Genomic DNA, 27602 nt, shown 5'->3' with positions numbered 1-27602 from the left:
GGAGGCTACAGTTATTGTTGGGACGTTGCACGTTGTATGGACCCTTCTGTTTGATATGCTGGCCGTGTCACGAGATTTCTAATTCCCCTCCATTTCTACACAGCAACGCAGTACAATTCTCGTTCACATGGCTTGCAAATATTTGAGTCAACTGCACGATTAAAATAACACGAGTTCAATACACCCACGAAACCATCTGACCACGTAACTCGAAAAGCAAGAGTCCTATATATTTACTCCCAGCTGAATTGATTTCATAAGACTTTCCTACAAGCTAGAGAAGAGCTATCTGTCAGCTAGAGCTGGATTTTTTTGATCTGGAGAATTCAAATTAGGCTATTTCAATCTGTTACAAATTTTAAATATTTCTAAGTATCATTTAGAATTAATTATATACGCTTCATACTTACTTACTGGCTTTTAAGAAACCTGGAGGTTCATTGCCGCCCTCACATAAGCCCGCCATAGGTCCCTATCCTGAGCAAGATTAATCCAGTCTCTATCATCATATCCCACCTCACTCAAATCGATTTTAATATTATCTTCCCATCTACGTCTCGGCCTCCCCAAAGGTCTTTCTCCCTCCGGCCTCCCAACTAACACTCTATATGCATTTCTGGATTCGCCCATACGTGCTACATGCCTTGCCCATCTCAAACGTCTGGATTTAATGTTCCTAATTATGTCAGGGGAAAGAATACAATGCGTGCAGTTCTGTGTTGTGTAACTTTCTGCATTCTCCTGTAACTTCATCCCTTTTAGCCCCAAATATTTTCCTAAGAATCTTATTCTCAAACACCCTTAATCTATGTTCCTCTCTCAAAGTGAGAGTCCAAGTTTCACAACCATAAAGAACAACCGGTAATATAACTGTTTTATAAATTCTAACTTTCAGATTTTTTGACAACAGACTGGATGATAAAAGCTTCTCAACCGAATAATAACAGGCATTTCCCATATTTATTCTGTGTTTAATTTCCTCCCGAGTATCATTTATATTTGTTGCTCCAGGATAATTGAATTTTTCCACCTCTTCAAAGGATAAATTTCCAATTTTTATATTTCCATTTCCTACAATATTCTCGTCACGAGACATAATCATATACTTTGTCTTTTCGGGATTTACTTCCAAACCTATTTCTTTACTTGCTTCAAGTAAAATTCCCGTATTTTCCCTAATCTTTTGTGGATTTTCTCCTAACATATTCAAGTCAGCCGTCTATACGCTTCATAGAAATAAATATTTTTTTTTTTTGCCGTACATTATAAGCTATTAAAAATGAATAGGGATATTGCAATATCAATTACTTCCAAATATTTTCTTTAAAATGAATAATTATGGAGTTTTTTTTTTCTTTTTGGCGCTAGGGAACTTCATTTAAGTTAAGCAAAACCATTCTCCTTTCTCTTAAATTTTCTAATGAGACATTAACAAAATTTGTCTAATTATATTGAGAGATTCATCATCATTATCGTTGTTATCATTAGTAGTAGTACAGTATGAATAATAGTAAACGAAAATTCTAATTTGTAAAAACGGGAGTAAATGCGTACGAGAGAGAAATGGTTTCTGAACAATGACCCTATTGATTGCGTTTCTAGATTCACAAATTTAGGTGTAACATTAGATGGGAAGGGTAAATGGATGACTCAAAATGAAGTGGCATTTAATAAAGGTAATGGTGCACTCACAGCTATAGATAAGTGCTTGAATAAATGGCATAATATAGAGATAAAAAACCTATTTAATATTTACAGAGCTATTGTAAAATCTAAAATATTGTATAATATATAAATTTGGGGTAATGATTTATCTAGCCAACTTATTGATAGAATTAGATCCAAATTTTGTAAGAATTTTCTAGGAATCCCGTGGAATGCCTCTAACCTAGCTGCTAGATTCGAAATGGGAACTATACTAGTAAGGAAAATAAAACTCTTAGGTCATATTATGGAGAAGGTGGATAGTGCCATTGAAAAGAAGTGTTTGCAGTTTTTCGGGACGCGAATTTGAAATCCAATTGGCTAGAAGATTTAAAGAACAAGGTGAGTGGATTAGGTCTAATATGGTTATGGGAGGAAATTGGAGTAATGAATTTAAATGTAATTTGTAAAATCGTAAAAGAGAGATGTAATGAAACTACGAGACAGGAATTATATCAAAATCTCAACGAATTAAGAACATTAAGTAACTATAAGGACATTAAAACGTCATGGGAACAAGAAGAATATGTCAGAATAAATAATAGGAAAGTGAGGATGGACTTAGCTTGGTGGAGACTAGGAATATGGAAATTGAAAAACAGGAGGGGTACCACAGAGAAGGATATCTGCCCTCTTTGCGGCATGGGAGAAGAAGCGTTCTATATATTACTAGAATGTCAAAAAACAGACACTACATGGGAAAAGTGGATAAATAATAAATTTCTGTATATGAATAGATATGTAGCATATAAGAAAATATGTAATATACCTAACATAAGGGAGTTAAATAAATTTGGCAAATTTTTAATGATAGTGAAGATGAAATGGGAAGAGAAAGTTATAAGTAATGATGTATTAAATTGATCTTGTAGTGTGTATGTGTGTGTGTGTTTTTATTTTAAGTTGTAAGACTTGACATATGTGATTAAAGTTGTAAAGTAAGGCAGATCTGGAATATTGGAATTTAGAAATCTTCTCACTATTCGTGAGTTGCCACAAGGGACAAAGAGTACTTAACCATATAAATGTTTACAAGTTCAGTGAACCATTAATTTTGTTCTGACAATGAAACTCCTACAAGTACATAGCTGCAAATACATTTTGTGATTGGTGGAAATATACCTAGTTTTAGAGAGGCAAGTGTTACAAAAAAGTAAAGAATGCTAATGAACTTGGTTTCATTTCGAATATAGGTGATGCTTCAGGAGAGCAATTGATCCTTTCAATGCAGCTAATGTTACAAACAGAATAATAGATGTAGGTATTCCAAGCCTCTTAAACACATCTTTCATGAAGAGAGTAGCGGTACCTCTTGCTCCAACCAGAAGTCCGATTACTTCAAGTTCTTCTAGCTGGTACTTTTGGAGGTAATATGGAATGGTAGGATTGTAGATATTCTTTTTTTCCTTATCCATTACAGAATTGTAATAGTTCTGTCTTACAGATATATATATATATATATATATATATATATATATATATATACAGGGTGTTTCAAAAATACGGGGCATAATTTCAGGTATGTATTTCCCACATGTAGACAATCAAAATAGTTCATTACAACCTGTGTCCGGAAATGCTTTATTTGAGTTATGGCCTTCACAACATTGAAATTCACCGGAACGTTTTTCTTTCCGCAGGTCGTTGCCGTCAAAGGAGACATTAAGAGGGCACTCTGACAGTTCATTCCGAGGCGAAGGTTACATTCAGTGTTGTGTAGGCGTTAGACTGTGTGACATGTATTCAAATCAAGAGCTGGCAGAGATACACTTCATGTACGGTAAGGCGGACGGCAATGCTGCGCTGGCTCGTCGTTTGTGCCAGGAGAGGTACCCACAGCGACAATGTCCAGATCGGAAGACATTTGTACGTCTCCATTACCGTCTGTGCGAGTATGGAAAATTTAACTCTCCTGGTTTGGGAAGGGGACGACCAAGATCTACAACTCCAGAAGTACAGGAGGAGATTCTGGAGGCTGTGAACATGACTCCTTCTATCAGCACACGAAGGGTAGCGTTGCAAGTCAATGTTCCTCATACGACTGTCTGGAGACTGTTGAAAGAGTAGCCTATCAATTGTATCCTTATCGTTTGCAACGTGTACAGGCCCTGTCACCAGCAGATTACCCTGCACGAGTTAGGTTCTGTCAGTGGTTCTTGCAGCAGTGTGGTGTAAATCCGATCTTTCCTGCCTTAGTATTATTTACAGATGAAGCACAGTTCACACGAGATGGCATAACAAATTTCCACAATCAGCATGTATGGGCGTATGAAAACCCACGTGCAACTGTTCCATCTCATCACCAGGTGCGGTTCTCCCTCAACATGTGGGCCGGTATTATTGGTGATCGATTTGTTGGACCCCATGTAGTCTACTTGTAAACAGACTTACGGGGCAGGCGTACACAAACTTCCTGGAAAACACCACACCTCATGTTTTAGAAGACACTCCACTGATCAATCGTCAACACATTCACTTCTTGCATGATGGTGCTCCTGCACACTTCAGTCGTACGGTTCGCCGGTACTTGAATCGAAGGTTTCCTGATCGATGGATAGGTAGAAGTGGCCCAATTACTTGGCCTCCACGCTCACCTGATCTGAACCCTCTCGATTTCTACTTGTGGGGCCATTTAAAATCATTGGTTTATTCGTCTCCGGTGCCTGATTTGGAATCCCTTCGGAATCGAATTGTGGCATGTTCTGAGGACATACGCAATACTCCTGGAGTTTGGGATCGTGTTCGCAGGTCAATGAGACATCGATGTGAGGTATGTATTCAAGTAGGAGGTGGACATTTTGAACATTTTCTGTAATGACAACGACCTGCGGAAAGAAAAACGTTCCGGTGAATTTCAATGTTGTGAAGGCCATAACTCGGAAATGAAGCATTTCCGGACACATGTTGTAATGAACTATTTTGATTGTCTACATGTGGGAAATACATACCTGAAATTATGTCCCGTATTTTTGAAACACCCTGTGTGTATATATATATATATATATATATATATATATATATATATATATCATATGAATAATAGTAATAACTTAGTAATAGCAGTTGCAGCAGTAGTATATCTGGTACAGATATTATTAATTGTATTATATGTGACCGGATAAAATACAACTACATTTAACACTGGATCGGGTTAACGCCAGGAAGCCATAACTCGAGCCAGACAGAATCCGGATAAGGATGGGAAAAACCACTTCATATAAATTGTACAGCTGATGCGATGCTGAAGTGGAATTCATAGCCGTCTTATCTCGATACGAAAAATGAATTTTAAATAACATATTTTTGGCTACCATGTGCAAACGTTGTTCTGACGTAAATCCACTATCCCGAAAGAAATAAATTTGGTACTGATCAGCCAAATAGTTAAATGAGACACCAACGAGATTCTAAATTTAAACAAAGGTTTAAACTTCTCTGGAAACATAAAGTTGTTGACGGAATACGAAATGTTCCATCGTGCATCAACGTTATATAAACATGCGAAGAGAGCGGCTATAAGAACTTAATAAAGTTGGAGTGGGTTTTCCCGTTCCTAAAATAACACACAACCAGACTGATATTTTTACAGCAAGAAGAACCCCATATGGCGGTATGTTAAATCAACCAGTCTTAAGGATACATATTATGTACAAATGTCCTGTTCTCTCCACATTGAAGTTTACTGCAGCGTTATTAAATTAGTATAATATTAACTTCCACACTGTAACAGTTTCACCTCAGACTTTTAACTCATAAGCGTGTTAAAATTTTTGTGCGAGATCGTGCGTATTTGCTTGGTTTCCGCACAAAACCAATCCGCGGTAAGTCTAAAATTCCACATTCAGTATTCCCAACCTAACACACATAACAATTTCCCTCTTCTTACCGCTTAAGTGACATATTGATTTTACTGCTTTAGGCTTTTAACATATTATTTTTAGAGACGTTCAATATAGTAATAATTATAAATTGGAAACTTACCACTGCAATTTCACCTAAATTGCACTGTTAATTATTGTTTTTAAATATTTTCAAAAATTAAGTAAACTCTACAACTCCACTAAAGTTACTGCATTCGTGATGCAAGTAACATTAAGGAAGCCGTGAAAAAATCAATAAGATTCCAGCCTCATCATAGACTGGGGGGAAAAAAAGACAGACGTATATCACGGCTTGCTGGAGTATAGTGAACACAGAAAATATTTTAAAGCAACAATGTTGAAGATAGATATTTTTGTTTCGCAAATTTGCAGTCATTGAACAGAAACCAAGATGGAGATTTCATTGCAACTAATTAGAAATTCCTCTTTCAGGTATGTAATAAACGATCTTCGCACAAAATAATGTACGATACACGAGCGGTATGTTTTCTTTCAATTCTCGGAAATTAAAAAAGCTCAACTACGTTTCGCTTTTTCAAACTTTTCCTCGAACATGAAAACTTCAACATACCGCTCTTGTAACGCATATTACTATTGTATGATATCTTCTCTCAAGATAAATAAGAGACGGGAGATAGAAAGCCTTCAGCACTGTGACCTTAAAGTTTATTGTATTTATTGTTCCCTTTGGTAGAAAGGATAACACAGTAAAACACCGATAAGACGCTGTTCAAGGACCGTGTGTAAACGACGTATTAACCTGTATCGCGTATTAGGTGGGTATACTAAATTTTGACTTATATACAGTATCTATTAGCATTTTTCTTTATTGAATACGTGATTTATGAAAGGTAATACAGTATTATTCCATTATACAGGGACATCATTTTTTTTTTACTTAAATTTTTATTGTACCTAAGTTTTTGAATGTACTTCACTTCCACCCCCTCTACTAGTAAATTTCCAATTGTCCTCCACACAGAACCAAGGCCGCATATAGTAAACAGCACTGAGTTAGTGAGTATAGTACGTTCCATAAATATCTTCGCGCTTTCCAGTGACGAAAGAGCTTTCGATATTGAATCATATTTTCTCACAGGCACTGTCGTCCGTTTGCCTACGTCGCATCCCGGTTTCACCCACTCGCTTCTGCTCGCCCTCTGTAGAATCTAGTGGCTGGGCTGTCTTAGCTCTTTTCTGAAAACATTAATTTCTCTTAGGAATTGGACGTCTACGTAATGTCATACAACCGTTTAAAATAACTTAAATAAAAGGGCCTCGTTAAGTAATTAACTGTCACGTGATTTCCCCCCTTTCTACGACCCTGCTACATAACCACTTGGACGGACAGTAAATAGCATTTCTGAGTAATTTTATCTTTTCGGATCGGGCAGAAGTGAAGATTGAATTTACAGTACGTCAGGTACTCTTTTATAGAGCAGGTACAGAATTATTTCAACATGAGTTACTAGTACGAAGGTCGAAACTGGTAATTGGAATTAGGTACAATAATCTATAGTGCGGTAATATGCACAAAAGAACTGAAACCTGTATCGAAATGAACGGCCACCATTTTCAAAAATGTGTTTAAATTTTCATATTATGATTATTTTTTAATTTAACTTCATTCTTTATATATTTTTTTTATTTTATTGGGTTATTTTACGACGCTGTATCAACATCTAAGTTATTTAGCGTCTGAATGAATTGAATATGATAATGCCGGTGAAATGAGTCCGGGGTCCAGCACCGAAAGTTACCCAGCATTAGCTCGTTTCTTTATATTGTACGCTAATGTGCTGTAGACAGTATAATATAGGCCTACACTGCATAATGAATACGTCCGAATGGATAGCTCAGTTCGTAAGTAAAAACACTTATTGTTAATACAGTACTGTATTTTGATTAAACAAAAACCTATAATGAAAATTATCAAACTGAAAATCGCGATATTTCCTAGTTTACGTAAATGTATGAACTACTTTCTTTCCCTCCTATACCTAGTAAATTGATTTGTTTGTATTTTACGCTAGTATCATCGAACTCCAGTCGAGGAAGAGAGTAACAAACGGTGTTTCCGGTTCTCAATCAAAAGTATAGCCAGGTTAATATTAGAAATGTTAGTAAAAATAAAATGATGTCCCTGTATAATTACTGTACCCTACGTCAAAGATACTTAAAATATGTACTGTACTTAATTCTTTCGAAAAAAAAGAAGTAATTTATAGTTGTTTGCCGTGTGTGTATTCTCAAAGTCCTCATATTTACCACACTTCACTTTCCTGCACTTACATCCTCCCGATTTTGCAGCTGCAGTGATTGTCGCGATTTTTTATTATCGTACCATAATGTCCATCATGGGATTCCTAATGAATCAAAGAGTTATTTCTAATCAAGAGTACTGTTTTCATCGTACTTTCGTAGGATTTCCATATTTTCTTATATAACACTCATTGTAAACACACTCACAGACACTAAAAGACAACAACTGGCTAGCAAAAATTTCTGGAATTTTATTACGGCCGAGTGAGGGATGTTGTTTGAGAAAGAGAATTTGCAAGAGGGTGGAAAATTGCAACTGTATGTAGGCTTTAAGCGCGCAAGTAAAGAGTCGAATAAGAGGGTGGGATATTTGTAGAATATGATGGTTTAAGTGCCCAGGTAAAGGGTCAAACACTACTAGGCCTACTTTTCAGGTTAATGGCACCAGTGAGTTCAATGGCCAAAAGTTTCATTTCTGTTATAGTACAATGCTGAAAATTACATAAAATATTCCACAAAAAAAAGCGTATTATGCGGGACTAGAGCCCAACAAACGAGGTATTTTATAAAGGCGTTATACAGTATGTGGGGGGGAAAAAAGCGTATTACACGGAATAGCGTAAAAAGCGGGCGCGTCTTATCGAGGTTTTACTGTATTGTTGAACTTGTATGCTTGAATTTGCAGCTCCGAATACACCATATATACTGTTTTTGCTGTAAGAAAAATCCTAATGTAAACATAAGCACGTTGCTGTCATACCCGTGATTGGGTCCCAGTCGAAACACTCACATGGCGCAGGAAAATATAGTTCGTATTTGGAAACTACAATCTTGTATTATTTGAAAATAAAACATTGAATTCTAGTTGTTAAATATGACGAAACATTTAAGTTTACTCATATGTAAAACGCTATGTAAAAGAAAAGCTACTTTTATATTTTGTTATGTACTATGAACGCGGATGAATACCAACAGTAATACCGAGGTAGTCTGTTCTTGTAACAAGCTGGCGTCACTTAAGCTCGTAGTTGTTCACGTAAGCACGTGGTACTGAAGTATGGTTTTTGCATCCTCAACTGCCCATTGTGAAGACATAAGACTTAAAAATAATTTAATTACAGTCATTATAAAATAAATGTTTCTTAAACAAACGAATGCATAGTAGTGAGGTTAGACCTACTTGACGAGTAACGGGAAATGTTTAACATGAAACAGAATGTACAACAGTAGGCGGGAACACGTACTGAGAATCTATGGCGCCAAACAGCGGCCAATGAAGCCTCACTTCAGTCACGTGCTATTGTTTACATTAGGATTTTTCTTACTGCGAAAAGATTATAGATGAACCGTTTAGTTTCGTAGCAATCACCAGATTTAAACACCAATTATCCCCAATGAGAAATCAAGTCTCAACCTTGGTGTCTCCGAGGATTTTCATCGTTCTTTAGTTGTGATCATTATAGAGAAGCAGTTTCTTACCTCAACATCTCCATCTGACACTATCGAAGTTCGTATGTCACTGTTGCGTGCCAGCCACACATGTCCGCAAGGGGAGGGAACATGTTTGTTTACATTCTCCAGTCATCCTTTGCGCTGCACACATACAGTACTCGGGACAGCGCGGCGGGGTGTATATAAGCAAACTCGACTACGCTGCGATACCGGGAGTACATTCAACAGCAAATATTGATGCAATCAGTTGCTACTCCGTCACTGTGCGGAAAGGAGAGGTTACTTAGGAACAGCGTTGCCAGTCCTGACTGGGTAGCACAGTCTAGTATATACAGTCACGAAGCTTAATACTTACTAAATATGCAAACATAGACAGTTGAAATATGCATCCATAGATAGTTGCTCACCACCAGGATCGCTACTATCGCCTCATCACAGAGACTTTCCCTAGCAGACCATAATAGTAATATTCGTTACAAGAGCGGTATGTTGACGTTTTCGTGGTCGAGGAAAAGATTGAAAAAGCGAAACGTAGTTGAGCTTTTTTAATTTCCGAGAACATGAAAACAAACATACCACTCGTGTATCGTACATTATTTTGTGCGAAGATCGTTTATTACATACCTGAAAGATGAATTTCTAATCAGTTGCAATGAAATCTCCATGTTGGTTTCTGTTTAATGACGGCAACTTCGGAAAACCAAAATATCTTTCTTCAACATTGTTGCTATAAAATGTTTTCTGTGTTTCCTATACTCCAGCAGGCCGTGATATATGTCTGTCTTTTTTTCCCCCAGTCTATAAATGGGAACTTAAAACAAACGGTAAGGTTATGTAATGATTTATTTTTCATTTCAATATTTTAACAATATTATTTATATAACATATTGCAGTAATAACATCGGCATCTGGAATCTTGTTGATTTTTTCACGGCTTCTTTAATGTTACTTGTATCAGGAATGCAATAAGTTTCGTGGAGTAGTAGACTTTACTTAATTTTTGCAAATATTTAAAAACAATAATTAACAATAATTAATTCTAGCCCATAACAGTGGTAAGTTTCCAATTTATAATTATTACTATGTTAAACGTCTTTAAAAATAATATGTTAAAAGCCTAAAGCAGTAAAATGAATGTCGCGCTTAAGCGGTAAGAAGAGGGAAATTGTTATGTGTGTTACGTTGGGAATACTGAATGTGGTATTTCACACTTACCGCGTATTGGTTCTGTGCGGAAAACAAGCAAATACGCACGATCTCACACAAAATGTATTGTACTTTCGATATCGTGTTCTTTTGAAAAAATTAACACCTTCCTTCCACTATTGAAATATGAAATACATAAGGTTTATACAGGGACATCATTTTATTTTACTTCAATTTGTATTGTACCTGAGCTTTTGAATGTACTTCACTCCCACCCCTTCTACTAAGGAAGTTCCAACTCCACACAGAACCAAGACCGCAGATAGTAAGCAGTACTGAGTTACTGAGTATAGTACGTTCCAGAAATATGTTCGCGTTTTCCAGTGACGAAAGAGCTTTCAATATTGAATCATATTTTCGCACAGGTACTGTCCGTTTGCCTACGTCGCATCCCGATTTCCCCCAACTGCTTCTGCTCGCCCCTCTGTAATAGCTGGGCTGTCTTAGCTCTTTTCTGAAAACATTAATTTCTCTTAGGAATTGGAAGTTTACGTAATATTATACAGCTGTTTAAATTAACTTAAATAAAAGGGCCTCGTTAAGTAATTAACTGTCACGTGATTTCCTCCCTTTCTATAATCCTGCGGCATAACCACTTGGACGGACAGTAGATAGCATGTCTGAGTAATTTTATATTTTCGGGTCGGGCAGAAGTGAAGATTGAATTCACAGTACGTAGAGTAGGTACAGAATTATTTCAACATGAGTTACTAGTACCAAGGACGAAACTGGCAATTGGAATTAGATGCAATAGTCTATAGTGCGATAATATGCACAAAAGAACTGAAGCCTGTATCGAAATGAACGGCCACCATTTTCAAAATTGTGTTTAAATATTCATATTATGATTATTTTTCAATTTAACTTCTTTCTCTATATTGCACGCTAATGTGCTGTAGACAGTATACACTGCATAATGAATACGTTCGCATGGATAACTCACTTCGTGAGTAAAAACACTTATTCTTAATACAGTACTGTACTTTGATTAAAGAAAAACCTAATGAAAATTATCAAACTCAAAATCGCGATATTTCCTAGTTTACGTAAATGGATGAACTACTTTTCTTCCATCCTATACCTAGTAGAGTGATTTGTGTTTTACGCCAGTATCATCGAACTCCAGTCTTGGAGGGGGGAGGAAGCGGTGTTTCCGGTTCTCTAAAGGTATAGACAGGTTAATATTAAAAATGTTAGTAAAAATAAAATGATGTCCCTGTATATTATTTTCATAAAATATATATTCTATAAACTCACTTCCTGGATCTTTAAGAAGAAGGATAACTCTAACCTATTTTTCTTACAATTTATAGTACTACAAACGTCTCCTTGTCCCATATTATTATTCAAATTAATGCATTTGGGCCATTTACATTTATTACAACCGATAACGAACATTTCACAGTTTACATAGCTTTTCATAAAAATGCTAAATACGGCACAGGCAATAGTTTTTCGATCTAGACCTTAATGTATGATTGAGAATTTAGGAATATAAGTTAAATATAGTAAACATAACCTATAATTTTCATTTGAATGGCAAGGCATTGGAGATCACTAAATTTAGACAGAAAGGGACAACTAGTACAGTAAACATAGCCTATAATTTCAACATATATAAATATCCGTGCGGTGCAATTGAAAATTATTGAATCGTGCATAAATGAATGTACAAGAATTTCGCAATAGTGAATGGAAATAAAGGCAGGTATTACACATACGAACAACGTAATTTTCACACCATAGCCTAAATAATATTAAATCTTAACTCGCAAGTGAATTATGTCTGAAGTGTCTCATAATCATTGTTTTAAATTTTATTAATGGAATTACATTATATTTTAGAGAAACATATGTTACTGTTTATGCATTCCAACTAATTTATATGGTTGAAACGCCGCCCTTCGTGATCGGGTTAAGCGAGTTACATGGTCTGCCTTACAGCCTGTATTAGATCACGATGGCTGTGGCACAGCCTATTGTTCCTAGTACTCACAGTGCTCCAAGCGGCTAGCAACTATCGCGAGATTTGCAAAAAAACATCCCAAGCTTCGTGTCTGTATATAGTAGACTGTGTGGGTAGCACCATTGGTTCCAAATTATCGTACTTTTGATTGGAGGATCGTACGCTATATATAAAATAGGCCTATTTTGATTGTTTTATCCAAACTCCCACCACAGTGTTTTATATATATTTTTTTTTTTAATTCTTATAAGGAAATAACTGTTAAAAATTAGATATCAGCACATAAAATGATTTTTTAACAGTTTGTTGTCTCCGTACCTTGGGAAGGTCTTCAGAAGGATCAACCGCAGTAATAACAGAAGAACCAGAACCTACATCTAGCCCTTCTACAGTTTGTTTCATCAGAGCAAAACCAAGCTTTAAATTAAGGAATTGTTTACCTTAATTTTCTACAATTTTATTTCCGTCCTATATATTTAGGCACACCGGATGTAGATTTTTTTGGGAGTAGGACCCACTAGGGCCACTATCACTGTCTTCTGATTACAGTGCCACTATTTCACGTCAGAACCTATCACAATGACTCCTAATTTCTTACTGCAAGTGCACTACCACGAAACACGACAGGCACAAGAAATACTGTAACAGGCTGTTCCTTGTTCCTTTGTATGTACAAAATAGGCCCATATATTGAATGTGGTTATTTCCTTTCTCTGTTATGGGGTTCTCAAAACATTACAGCCAACTTATTAGTTATTACATGCTTACATGGCAACAGTAATAATTATGTTTGGGCTATTGAGAGGATTAGAGAGACCATTTCTCTGACATACATACATACATACATACATACATACATACATACATACATACATACATACATACATACATACATACATACATACATACATACATTCCACATCTGTGGAGTAACGGTCAGCGCGTCTGGCTGCGAAACCAGGTGGCCCGGGTTCGAATCCCGGTCGGGGCAAGTTACCTGGTTGAGGTTTTTCCGGGTTTTCCCTCAACCTAATATGAGCAAATGCTGGGTAACTTTCGGTGCTGGACCCCGGACTCATTTCACCGGCATTATCACCTTCATTTAATTCAGACGCTAAATAACCTAGATGTTGATACAGCGTCGTAAAATAACCAAATAACATACATACATACAGTCACCCTCGGTAGCGTAGTTGGTATAGTGCTGGCCTTCTATGCTCGAGGTTGCGGGTTCGATCCCAGCCGAGGTCGATGGCATGTGTTTAAACGCGGCAGGCTCATGTCAGTAGATTTACTGGCATGTAAAAGAACTCCTGCGAGACAAAATTGCGGCACACCGGCGACACTGATACAACCTCTGCAGTTGCGAGTGATTTATATTAATATAAATCTAAATTATTTGAATATATATTACTTATATAAAAATATATTTGTTAAATCTATTTATCAATAATTGATTATGTATTTAAAATAGGACCTTATATATATATTTATGTAAAAAATAATTGATGGTACGCAATTATTGTCGTTAAATAAACCATAATTTAAATTTGTATAGCCTACATACATACAAGTTTTCTGCCCAAGGGAAGGTCTTTCAGTGCAAACCCAGCATTCTCCAATCTTTCCTATTTTCTACCTTACTTAGTCTCCGCATATAATATATATATATATATATATATATATATATATATATATATTTACATATACAAATACGTTCTTTCTCTTCCCCTCCACTCCCCGTTCCATCCGTAACACGCATATAAACATGATAGTGGCGCCCTCGGAGATAAGCGGTATTCCTTTTTGTCCCGAGTCATACATACATACATACATACATACATACATACATACATACATACATACATACATACATACATACACACATGTACGTACAGTAGCGTTCAAAAGTATTTAAGTATTTTGTAAAAAGCATATGTCACAGTTACATAAGATGAAGTTACACGAGAATGGAGAAAGTTGCAGAACTGCACGCATTGTATTCTTCACCTAATACAATAATTAGGAACATCAAATTCAGACGTTTGGGATGAGCAGAGCATATAGTACGTACGGGTGAATCTAGAAATGCATATAGCGTGTTAGTTGGAACACCTGAGGGTAAAAGACCTTTGGGGAGGCCAAGGCGTAGATGGAAGGATAATATTAAAATAGATTTGAGAGAGGTGGGATATGATAGTAGGGACTGGATTGATGTTGCTCACGATAGGGACCGATGGCAGGTTTATGTGAAGGCGGCAATGAACCTCCGTGTTCCTTAAAAGTCATTTGTAAGTAAGTATACTTTTGTGAAATAAAATCCTTGCATTAAAACATACAACACTGTACATAAGCTTAATAGTGTTAATAATGTTTCATCAATGTAGGCCTACATTTTTATTATAGTGGTTCTTGTTTTGTTCTGCCCCATTTTACGAAACAAGAATAGCGTGAGTCATCAGTCAAATACTTCGCTTGCTAGAAGCACGCAAATCATTAAGTTAAAAACTCCAGTAATACCCCTGACCACAAAATGTGATTGATAGTATCATCTTTTCAGTGCTTTTAATGTGCTGGAAAATTACGTGGAAGAAAAGAAGATGAAAAAACAAGAAACAGAAAATGACAGTGCTTTTGCAATAGTACAGTACTTCTCTTGTAAAACATAATCCTACATGTACTGTTAATCTTTTATGAACATACAGTACGTTATTTTATAATTCTCCAATCAAATTTCAATAATTCGAAATTTCTGTAAGTCAAACTATTGTTTTGGTCCCGTTGCGATTCGAGTAATCGAGGTAATACTATATGTATTACGTTTCTATGAGATAATTCATTTCATGTTAATTTGCATTTATAATGTGTATACATTTTCACATCTATATAAGATTTTTTGTACGTGAGTCAAACCTCCCATTCTATTGAGTTCATAATAGGCAATTACTAAAATTATTACAAGTAGCTCAATGTTTTTCCTAGCTTATGTCTGTACTGGACCCCACAAGTAACACGAACAAGACATCACCCATGAAGTAACTAGGCCAGGACATAATGGGTAAGGTGGCCAGTTCCTTTCCACCTCCATTGCATACATCGCTGATTAGCTACATATTCCACTAATCAGATATCAGAGAAGTAGAATTAATTTGATTTTACAAGATTCCACTGACAAAATAAAAAACAGAATACTTAAAAGGGTCAAGCCTCCTAACTTCCCCTATATATTATTTACAATTACGTAAACAAAAAATCACTACCTGTTCAAGAGCGCCACACTCAATCGTTTTCACCTTAATCTTGACTAGGATAATAAAAGCCTAAACTAAACTAACCTAACCTGTCACAAAAATCCTACACTAACCTAACCTAACCTGTCACAGATTCGCCTATACAAGACATAACAAAAGCCTAAACTATCTAACCTAACCTAACCTGTCACAGTTTCGTATAATTATGTAAAGCATAATAAAAGTCTAAACTAACATAACCTGTCACTAAAATACTAAACTAACCTAACCTAACCTGTCACAGATTCGCCTATATAAGGCATAACAAAAGCCTAAACTATCCTAACCTAACCTGTCACAGTTTCGTATAATTATATAAAGCATAATAAAAGTCTAAACTAACATTACCTGTCACTAAAATCTTAAACTAACCTAACCTAACCTGTCACAGATTCGCCTATACAAGGCATAACAAAAGCCAAAACTATCCTAACCTAACCTGTCACAGCTTCGTATAATTATGTAAAGCATAATAAAAGTCTAAACTAACATAACCTGTCACTAAAATCCTAAACTAACCTAACCTAACTTGTCACAGATTCGCCTATACAAGACATAACAAAAGCCTAAACTATCTAACCTAACCTAACCTAACCTGTCACAGTTTCGTATAATTATGTAAAGCATAATAAAAGTCTAAACTAACATAACCTGTCACTAAAATACTAAACTAACCTAACCTAACCTGTCACAGATTCGCCTATATAAGGCATAACAAAAGCCTAAACTATCCTAACCTAACCTGTCACAGTTTCGTATAATTATATAAAGCATAATAAAAGTCTAAACTAACATAACCTGTCACTAAAATCTTAAACTAACCTAACCTAACCTGTCACAGATTCGCCTATATAAGGCATAACAAAAGCCAAAACTATCCTAACCTAACCTGTCACAGTTTCGTATAATTATATAAAGCATAATAAAAGTCTAAACTAACATTACCTGTCACTAAAATCTTAAACTAACCTAACCTAACCTGTCACAGATTCGCCTATATAAGGCATAACAAAAGCCTAAACTATCCTATCCTATCCTATCCTAATCTAACCTAACCTGTCACAGTTTCGTATAACTATGTAAAGCATAATAAAAGTCTAAACTAACATAACCTGTCACTAAAATCATAAACTAACCTAACCTAACCTGTCACATATTCGCCTATACAAGACATAACAAAAGCCTAAACTATCCTAACCTAACCTAACCTGTCACAGTTTCGTATAATTATGTAAAGCATAATAAAAGTCTAAACTAACATAACCTGTCACTAAAATCATAAACTAACCTAACCTAACCTGTCACAGATTCGCCTATACAAGACATAACAAAAGCCTAAACTATCCTAACCTAACCTAACCTGTCACAGTTTCGTATAATTATGTAAAGCATAATAAAAGTCAAATTTAACATAACCTGTCACTAAAATACTAAACTAACCTAACCTAACCTGTCACAGATTCGCCTATACAAGGCATAACAAAAGCCTAAACTATCCTAACCTAACCTGTCACAGTTTCGTATAAGCAAAGCATAATAAAAGACTAACCTAACCTGTCACTAAAATCCTAAACTAACCAAACCTAACCTATCACAGATTTGCCTATACAAGGCATTACAAAACCCTAAACTATCGTAACCTAACCTGTGACGGATTAGTACGTAAGACATAATAAAAATCTAAACTAACCTAACCTGTCATAACACTCCATTTTGTTATCTCTACATACTTCCCTGAGGTATGAAAATGGCCGAATTCCTATCCCGCTGGAACATTGCAAACTAGCGTGAAACGTTCGTATTGTCTCGTAAGTTATGTTGGTACGACATGTAAGACGGCTGAAGATGCATATCCACAGCAGGAAAAGAAATCACTCAACGCTCGTTTAACCATAAATTTTACCGAAAAAACGCAGCATCATTTCTGTTTCGTATAAGCAATTGTTATAAAACATTCAATCTGGTCAAAAGTAGTCATGTTTGAAATTAGGGACATGAACAGATATTTTAATACACAACCTAAAAGTAAACTAAATATTATGTATGAATCACTTACCTGCGCCGTGTAACATCTTTTTCTGAAAATGAAGTCACGTATGCTGCATCTTGCTTCACTTTTAAACTCTATTCCAAGCTTTATTCGTGTAATGTTCAATCACTAACGAATTTCTATCGCGCACCGACAGTCAAGCCTTTTGAATCCTCCGATGCTTATAGGAAAACTATGACGAACGGGAACGATTGCTCATTTGTCTTAATCAAAGATAAACAACCTATCAATCCACAGACTGTGGTAAAACCATAAACCTATATAATTGTTTACAGATATTAAACAAATTTGATACATAATTTTATAACATATTACATTATTTTATAATATAATTTTTATTATATAATGCAAAAAAGTGATTATTACAGCCAATTTATTACTGAGGAATAAGAAAAACCTGTTAACGTGTATTTACTAGAAGCAAAGCTGTTGTAAGCGCATACTGGATTATGCAACGAGGTAGCTGATATTTGGATCCTATGTCTTAACTCATATTCAATATTATCGAGGAACTCTATCACTACTGCCTCCCTCGGTCTAAAATCGAAGTAACTACTCCGAGTTCAATATTTGAGCCGTTGAGAGCAGAAGTGGTGTAAGTCAAAAATGGGTAATGAGGGTTAAAGGATACATTCTGTAAAATACAGCCCAAAGTAGCAATTAATATTGAATTTATTTAAATTATTAGTAGTCAGTGGATAGCACGAAGGACATGTTAATTGCTACTTTGCGCTATATTTTACAGAATTTTTACTTTAAACCTCACTATCCAATTTTGACTTACACCACTTCTGCTCTGAACGGCTCATTTGTATTCGTACTGTACAGCAATGGCTTGTGCCAAGGTCATCTACCCTACATAACTGCAGATGGCTCTGCTTGTGCATAAGGTGGTGTTACATAATCATTTTGATACTGACTGGGAAAAGCTGTTCTACGTGAGAATTTCGATACATAAATGAAGTTCTTGCTGTGTAATCAAATGTTACAAGCATAATATAATATAATAATTATGACCAAGATCAGGATTTATAAGCACTGAATTGACTAAATATACATTTGAACTGAACATTATCAAATTTTGCACTAAGAATTTTATAAAAATGATCCAAAAATTAAGTCTGTATTAACAGTTTATCAATTATCATTAACGATTTTCATGCTACCAAATTACACAAAACAACTGAAGAGCTTATTGCGTAAACATGACAAGCCAGAGAACATAAATTTAAAATAACGAAGTTTGGCATTTAAATAATTATTAGGGTATTTTCTGTGTAGTGATTAAAATAAAGAAAAGTCCGCTTTCCACATTTCATGGCAAGACCAAAATCTTCGAAATTGTGATTCTAGTAAAGTAAATTTTAAATATTATGTGACAAAAATTTCGAAACCATAAAATATGGAGATAAAATATTGAAATTTGTAGATATAAGTGAGTTTTCTTCAAATGTGTAAAACATGTATTAAAACTGTATATGTGGCCTGATACGGAGAATGCAATATGTTTCATATCATTCAAAATATCATTATTTACAATATATTATAACATTTTAATAGCAACGGCTCAAACAAATCTGTTTTCACTTATAAATCCTAGCCCTTATTGTGATCTAAAATATAAATACGATTATAAACATGTGATAGGCGATGAAAGTATTGATTTTTTAATGCCTTGAGAGAATAGCTTTCTCAGCAAGTAACATGTTTTTTCAAGCCACCGGCGTGGCTCAGTTGGTTAAGGCGCTTGCCTGCAGGTGTGAAGTCGCGCTCGGGCGCGGGTTCGAATCGCACTTGGGCTGATTCAGTAATCAGCCCAGTTTTTTCCGAGGTTTTCTCCAAACGTAAAGTGAATGCTAGGTATTCTATGACGAATCCTCGGCCTCATCTCGCTATCACCAATCTCCTCGACGCTAAATAACCTCGTAGTTGATACAGCGTCGTTAAATAACTAAAAAAATATTTGATCTAAATGAGGGGTTGGAAAGCAATGGTGGATCATTAATGTTTAGGTGAGGGGTTTGGATTTTTTTCATTGCTCGTTGTCACAATCAAAAATTAAGACAACGTTTCGAAGGGTGGTTCTCTCTTCGTCTTCAGGTGGAAGGAAGGAGAGAAAGGAAAAAACCTACTGTTGGGATCGTTACGTACAGCTATTCTGTATGACTGATCGTTGATTTCTGGCTTCGGTGGAGATTCTAATTAAGAAAAAAAATCAAGAAAATCTCCAAGAAATATAACATCAGAGCGGTCTTCAAATCAGAGAGTACACTCAGCCGAATCCTGTCCAACAACAAATCCAAACCTAATTACATGGATGCCAGAGACTGCATTTATAACATTCCGTGTGAATGCGGTGGCGTGTATATAGGTGAAACGAGCAGACCTCTGCCCACAAGAATTAAGGAGCACAAGTACAACTTCAAACAATGCCTAATAGATAAATCAAGAATAATACAACACAGCTTTGAATCCGGACACAAAATAAAGTGGGAAAATACTTCAATCCTACAAACTGAGCGTTCTCTGACACAGTGGAAATACAAGGAAGCCGCACATATGAGTTTTTCGGACAATGTCATTAGTCAACCTAGTCTAATTCTTCCGAATATTTGGTTACCCATAGTTGAACAAGACATCAGAAATATTCCATACAAGGGGAAGAATGCTGTCACCAACACCACGTAGACCATCTGGGGTCATCTCCACCATTAGACAACGCAACCTAGTGTTGCAGCTTAGTAGTTAGTAGTAATGTCTTCTACCGCTAGGTGGCAGTAGTTATTCATTTTGTAAAAGCTAAAAAGTTTCGTTTTTACAACTTTGGTAATTTAACACCTATTAACTACTATGGTTGCGAAGAAAATTACTTACTTTACTTAATATATTAATAATGAGATATAATAGACTGTTTATTACTTATGATAAAATTGTTTACGTATTTTTAGGCCATGATGGAATGTTCACCTGAAGCTGTACTAAGGGCTAATTATGAAATAGTACATAATAATAATAATAATAATAATAGTTTCGGGATACTATTCGTTAACATATGGGCATTTTCTGTTACGAAATGTTAAAAACCAACAAAGGGTGACTTTAATGATATTAATTTGAAAAATAATCTGCGCATTTCATATCTGACATAAAACCTGATTTCAACAATATACAGTAGAAATAAAGGAGTAATTTAGGGGTTAGAAAAAGGAATTCCGAACAGCCGTGTAACCTCCACCCCAAATTATTGTTTTATAAATAGCACATGGTTACAGCACAGGAAAAGATTTATTGAAAAGTATTCCTGACAGAATAAATAGTAAACTCTTTAGTACGTAGAATAAACTTTTATTTTTTTTCCATTTACAATAACAGTATTCACTCCACAGGTACGTACAGTCCAGAATACACTCAGCTGCCTCCAACTAAACTGCAAGGGTGATATTTACACATTCGTTTTGTACCTTAATGTATTCGCCCATAGGCATCAATAACTTATCTTTACAATTTTTAACGCATATGAGAATATTTCTGAAAATTAATAAAAATCAACCAGGTGTTGCTATTCAAATAATGTAATATGTTAGTACTCAATTCGTATATCCTATATGAGAAACCCGTAAACTCAAAAAAAAAAGTGTAAATACTTACCCCTGCAGTCTTTATAAATCCAACTTTCTCTCTTACAAAAAAAATATTCGTATGTCCTTAAAGTGTAGTTTTATCGACGTTTTTATTATACCTAGACAGCGATATCTTCACCATTTCATTACCTTACGTTTGCACTAATCTATAATTACTGATAAAAGTTAACATAAATCTATTATTTCTTCACTTCGTTCGAATTATTTTTTCTGATCTAAATTCGTCTATTTATATGTATAATAATATCATAAAATATTTTACGTTAGAAATCCCAGCGGACGGACAGCAGGTGCATCTTACATCCCCTCTCGTTTCAGAGAGTTCTGAAGTATTAAAAATTGTGTTTTCTGCCGTCATCAATTACTATTTTTATGTATAAAATTACTGGGACTTTAACGATATTTGAGTGAATCAGCATCTCCTTTTCTCTTGCCTGAATCAAGATGGATTTGTCTTCTTCCATAGAAGAACGTTAAATTATGAATTCATAAACACATCTCTTCAGCTTTAATGAACACATTCTTTTTTTAATTAAGGTTTTAAAATAAGTATCAGAAATGTATTTAGTATTATTTATCTGCTTAGGCCTCAGAGTGTGATGTCAGATAATGATCCGTAATAATCCTGTATGAAAATAATTTCGCTATGAAACATGTGGACAAGTCTTCATTGGATCTGAACTAGGAGAGTGCTGCTATATATAGATTTCTTGTAATATGAAATATGCAAAGAAAGTATACTTTAATACAAAGAGCAGTAAATTGTAAAACTTTAAAACTAATTATATAAATATTACGATAGCCTTAGAACAGCGATGTCGGTTGAAGCATGTGAAAGTTAGTACGCACGACAGGTAAATCAAGCGACACGTGTATTTTTCTTTCACGCAGGAACGGGAAAGGCAGGCGCGATGCATATGGCTTAGAGTTATGCACAGTAAGTGCGATGATCAGTAGGGAAGCAGCAGTAACTTTAAGTAAGACTAAAGAAACGAACAAAAATCTAAATCCTAAATGAAAGTATCGGGACATCATTTTATTTTTACTAACATTTCTAATATTTACCTAGCAATACCTTTTGATTAACGGTTGAGAACCGGAAACACCGTTTGCTACCCCCTTTCACGACCGGAGTTCGATGATACTGGCGTAAAATACAAAGAAATCATTTTACTAGGTATAGGAGGGAAGAAAAGTAGTGCATCCATTTACGTAAACTTGAAAAATCACGATTCTGAATTTGATAATTTTCATTAAGTTTTTATTTAATAAAAATACAGTACTGTATTAACAAGTGTTTTTACTTACTAACTGAGGTATCCATTCGGACGTATTCATTGTGCAGTATATATTATACTGTCTACAGCACATTAGCATATAATATAGAAAATGTATTTAAATTGAAAAATAATCAAAATATGGATATTTAAACAAATTGTTGAAAATGGTGGCCGTTCATTTCGATACTGGCATCAGTTTTTTTTTTTTTTTTCATATTATCGCACTATGTTGTACCAAATTCGTATTTCCAGTTTCGCCCTTCGTACCTGAAAACAGTAGCTCATTTTGAAATGATTCTGTACCTACTCTATAACGGAGTATCTTACGTACTGTAAATTCAATTCTGCCCAATCCGCACAGATAAATTTTCTCAGACATGCTATCTCTCTCCGTTCCAGTGGTATGTAGTAGGATTGTAAAGAAAAGAGTTAATTATTTAACGAGGCCCATTTATTTACATTATTTTAAACAGTTGTATAATATTACGTAGATGTCCAGTTCCTAACAGCAAATGTTTTCAGAAAAGAGCTAAGACAGCCGAGCAACTAGCCTGTACAGAGGGGCCAGCAGAAGCGCGAACCAAACGGACGCACAGAATCTTTCCGAAAATATGATTCAATATTGAATGCTTTTTCTCCACTGGAAAACGCGACCATATTTCTGGAACGTATTATACTCACTCAGTACTGTTTACTATGAATGTAAGACGACTTTGACTGTATATGCGGTCTTGGTGACGTGTGGACAGGTGACGTTTACTAGTACAAGGGGTGAGAGTGAAGTACATTAAAAAAACTAAGGTACAATAAAAATTGAAGTAAAAATAAAATGATGTCCCTGTATATTTTCCTAAGTGATGCTCAGTATGCGATATAAAAAATAAAAATTTAATTAAACAATATGATATATTCCACCAGGTTATATACAGGGTGATTCAAAAGTCGCGCGACATAGGACATCTCCGTTATTAGTGTAAGTACAAAAAATAGTTTCAAATAAGTGTTTTAGATGTTGATACGTGTAGTCCATATGAAAATTTTAAAGAAAATCGTAAGAGCCATTTTTGAGAAAATTGCAACAAACATGTTCGCTTTTCAAGTAAAGTACCAGTTTGGTTATGGAAAACGCATCCAAAACTGAGGTGCCACATCTCTGGTTGGTACGAAACTTAAATTAGAAATGTGGTTTGGTTCGCGAGCCGTAATTAATAAATTGTGTTTTTTCTCAAAAATGGCTCTTAAGCTTTTCTTCAAATTTTGCACATGAACTACACGTACCAATATCTAAAACCTTTATTTGAAACTATTTTTTGTACTTACATTAATAACGGAGATGTCCTATGTCGCGCGACTTTTGAATCACCCTGTATATATAATAAAGGCACTGTAGGTTGAACCATATTGCTGAATTAACTGTAAGATGGAAGTTCCTACTTGGACTGATTACCTGCTTGTGTTTTATCCGAGATTTAAGTGAACATTAGGTAATTTCATGGCATATCGGTCTCCTCTCGCCACATAGTACCATCTCGTTACCACTAATTCCATCGACGCTAGGTAACTTAGTAGGTGATACATCATCGTTAAATAAAGATTAAAAAATCTTCACTCAATATCTAAAAGAAATAAAACCGGTTACTGAATAAAGAAAATGGAGGACTATATTTTCAGAATTACACTTTTAAGTTACATAGGAAAGGAAGGACGTTTGAATTGATGTTCAATATGGTATACAATTATTAAAGAATTTAACACTTTTACCTATATACACAGAGTGTCCCATTTATCTTGTGCACCTATTATAACTTTTTTGTTTGGGTAGATATTGGAATTTTTGTTTTTGACAGTTATGTTAGAACGAGGGGCTAACATGAGTGTGGAGATTTGGTGCATGTAACTACACTATGGTACAAGATACACGTGACGTCATCAATTTTTCAAATAGGACTACGTACTTTAATCATGTTACATTGATTACACACATTAAGATGAGTTCAAAAATGTATCACAATGTCACCTTCCCAATCAATAACAACAACAAAATGCAGAATGAATGACATCAGAATGTGCCGTTTGTTGCGGTGTCCCATTCATCTTGTGCATTAACTTACACAAAACGAAAGACGACAGACGTCCGTACACGTCGTGTGTTGTGTATTTTCTGTCTTAACATGTAAACAAACCACAACAACTGTCGACGCCACAATCCACGTATAGTGGCCTGCACGTTCTCCGGACCTGTCGCCAGTCGACTTCTTCCTGTGGGGAACTGTAAAGGATAGTATGTACCAGAGCATTCTGACAACACCAGACGACATGCAGCAACTCATTCGACAGGCTTGTGTGTCCATTCAGCCAGCAACGTGCAGGGAAGTCATACGGTCTTTCGGGGAACGCCTTCGAATATGCATTAATGTGAATGGTCACCATTTGGAACATCTTCTGTGACTCTCAAAGCACACATTATCACATTGTAAGTTCGTTTTTGTTTCGTTTTGTTGTTATTGATTAGGAAGGCGACATTGTGATATATTTTTGAACTCGTCTTAATGTGTGTAATCAATGCAACACGATTAAAGTATGTAGTGCTATTTGAAAAATTGATGTCACGTGTATCTTGTACCATAATGTAGTTACATGCACAAAATCTCCACACTCATGTTAGCCCCTCGTTCTAACATAACGCTCAAAAACAAAAATTCCAATATCTATTCAAACAAAAAAGTTGTAATAAGTGCACAAGATAAATGGGACACTCTGTATATAAAAAAAACATTGATTACAGACTCTTAGATAGAATTCTCATACTAGATTTAAGCAATTCTTCCTTATCGTGTCAATAAATTTGTCGTTACATTTAATAAACAGACGCACTTAATTTATTTAAACTCCCGTTTATTAGAATTGAACTATTATACATTTTATTTGTGTACTTCTAGATTGTTTCATTCAGAATACAAGAAAAACATCTTGTTATACATGAAAACCAATTGAAGCTACTCTTACTTCACTATAAATCTCTTAAATGAACAGCTGGGATGACAAATTAATACGTCTGGACTGCATTTAACTCAGATCATGAATAATTTCAAGGCAAAAATTGTTCTGAGGCCGGACATCGAACCCTGGGCCTTTGGCTGAGCGCACCAACGCTCTACCGACTGAACTATCCAGAAACTACAGCAGATCTCGCCTCAGTAAAATTATTCCCTTTTATATTCGCATACCTCAAGTGGGTTAAGATGTCAAACATTCAGCATTGAGTGCACACCTTTTCTGTGCGACTTAAATCGTTGTTTTATGTTAACGACGTGTATTATACAAATCTGACTTTCGTTAATGAGGCAAGATCTGGTATACTCGTAGTTCCTGGGTAGCTCAGTCGGTAGAGCGCTCAGCCAAAGGCTCAGGGTTCGATACCCGGCCCCCGGCTCGGATAGGGTTTGGAGGTCATTCACGTGCTCCGCTTTTGACATCGCTGCTTATAGGCTGCACATTTAATTTAAAATTTAAAAGAAATTTGTACTCAATGTTTATTTTTCTTCAGACATATAAAAAATAAAAATTATTTAGAATTTCAAGAAACACACTCCTTCCTGATACGATTATAGTGAATAAAATAAGGTTTACAATAAAATTGTTTCATTTTTTTAAACTGGATATATTTATATGCATTTATTTGCAATATTTTATACTAATTATTGTACAATATTCTACCAAACTGGCTACAAAGATAGCCAGCGCATCTATCATTCGTATGCTGATGTTCGGAAACCCATTATCAACGTCTATCTATTTCATTCAGTTGCTACACGAACAATTTTATATACAGTAAATAAGACAAACTAAATACCAAACTAAAAAAAGCTGGTTTTAAAACACGTTTAATATAGGAACACGTTTTATAATTGAAGTTTAATGTCGAGATAAGAGTTCAGTGTGAAGTACATTTATCCTACCAAAATCTTCAATCTGTAAGTTTAAACATTTGCTACATTTGCTACGTTTTATGATTTTCACAAACCGTAATATATTTTATGACTTTAAAATAAATGGTATGGCACATTTTATTGATATTTCATTTCAACCAGTGGCGGCTCCTGCATATTTCTTAAGAGGAGGAAAGAAGTTAACAGCACGAAATGACACCTTCTTGATTGAAACATGCTACAAATTAGCCTACATGCATACATGTAAGACCAGGTAGTGTTGGGGTTGGCCTTCCCTTCTGTATAGCAATAATCTGTTCTTGTAAACTGAGTTTCCTAAATTTTCCAAAATATATTATGTTTTCACTTCCATTCATTGTTGAATAATTGCGCAAATTAACAATTACAAGGAAATTCACAACCTCGCGGCATTTTTCGAGCACACTACAGCATCACACGTATTGGAAGAGATTATAGCTACTAACACGTAACTGGAACCGTTTTATGGAAATGGAAATGGGAAATAATCTGAGGAAAGCGACAACACTGCACCCACCTACATTTTACAAGTTCAGTATCACATGCTTTTGAAGAATATTACTTCTTGTAAAGTCATACTACCATTATTGTTCAAAGCTGCCGGTGGCCGATTAATTTTTTATGTTAAAAATAATGCAGTTGGGAGTACCTACTTTCAATTTCAAATGTATTTGTACAAAACTGACAACTTGGCTGTTGCCCTGTCTAGAAGACAATGAATGGAAGTGAATTTCAGAGGCCAAAAAGATCTGCGATACTAACGTAGAACTAACTACTTCCTCTTTGTTTTATATAAATCCAACTTTAACTTTCAAATCAATCTTGAAAGTTTCAAACCAACCATAGTAGCATATATAAAGTGCAATGAATAATATTTTTGATTTATAATTTAAAAAAAAGTT

General features: G+C 35.3%; 1 protein-coding gene across 2 annotated transcripts in view; it reads right to left on the bottom strand.

The window, feature by feature from the left end:
* The window catches only part of LOC138713236 (probable tubulin polyglutamylase TTLL9), a 616516-nt gene that overhangs the window by 422806 nt on the left and 166108 nt on the right, over positions 1 to 27602 (bottom strand). Inside the window, exon 1 of one of the 2 annotated variants that reach the window (XM_069845166.1) lies at positions 17818 to 17982. The exons of the other annotated variant lie outside the window; for it this stretch is intronic. Coding sequence (XP_069701267.1) covers positions 17818 to 17833 — 16 coding nt within the window. The 5' untranslated portion in view covers positions 17834 to 17982. Of the gene's footprint in view, positions 1 to 17817; positions 17983 to 27602 lie in introns of those variants that run through there. 2 annotated transcript variants of the gene reach the window in all.

The sequence above is a fragment of the Periplaneta americana genome, chromosome 14 (genome assembly GCF_040183065.1).
Source record: "Periplaneta americana isolate PAMFEO1 chromosome 14, P.americana_PAMFEO1_priV1, whole genome shotgun sequence".
NCBI lineage: Eukaryota > Metazoa > Arthropoda > Insecta > Blattodea > Blattidae > Periplaneta > Periplaneta americana.
This window is presented reverse-complemented; position numbering and strand designations above follow the sequence as displayed.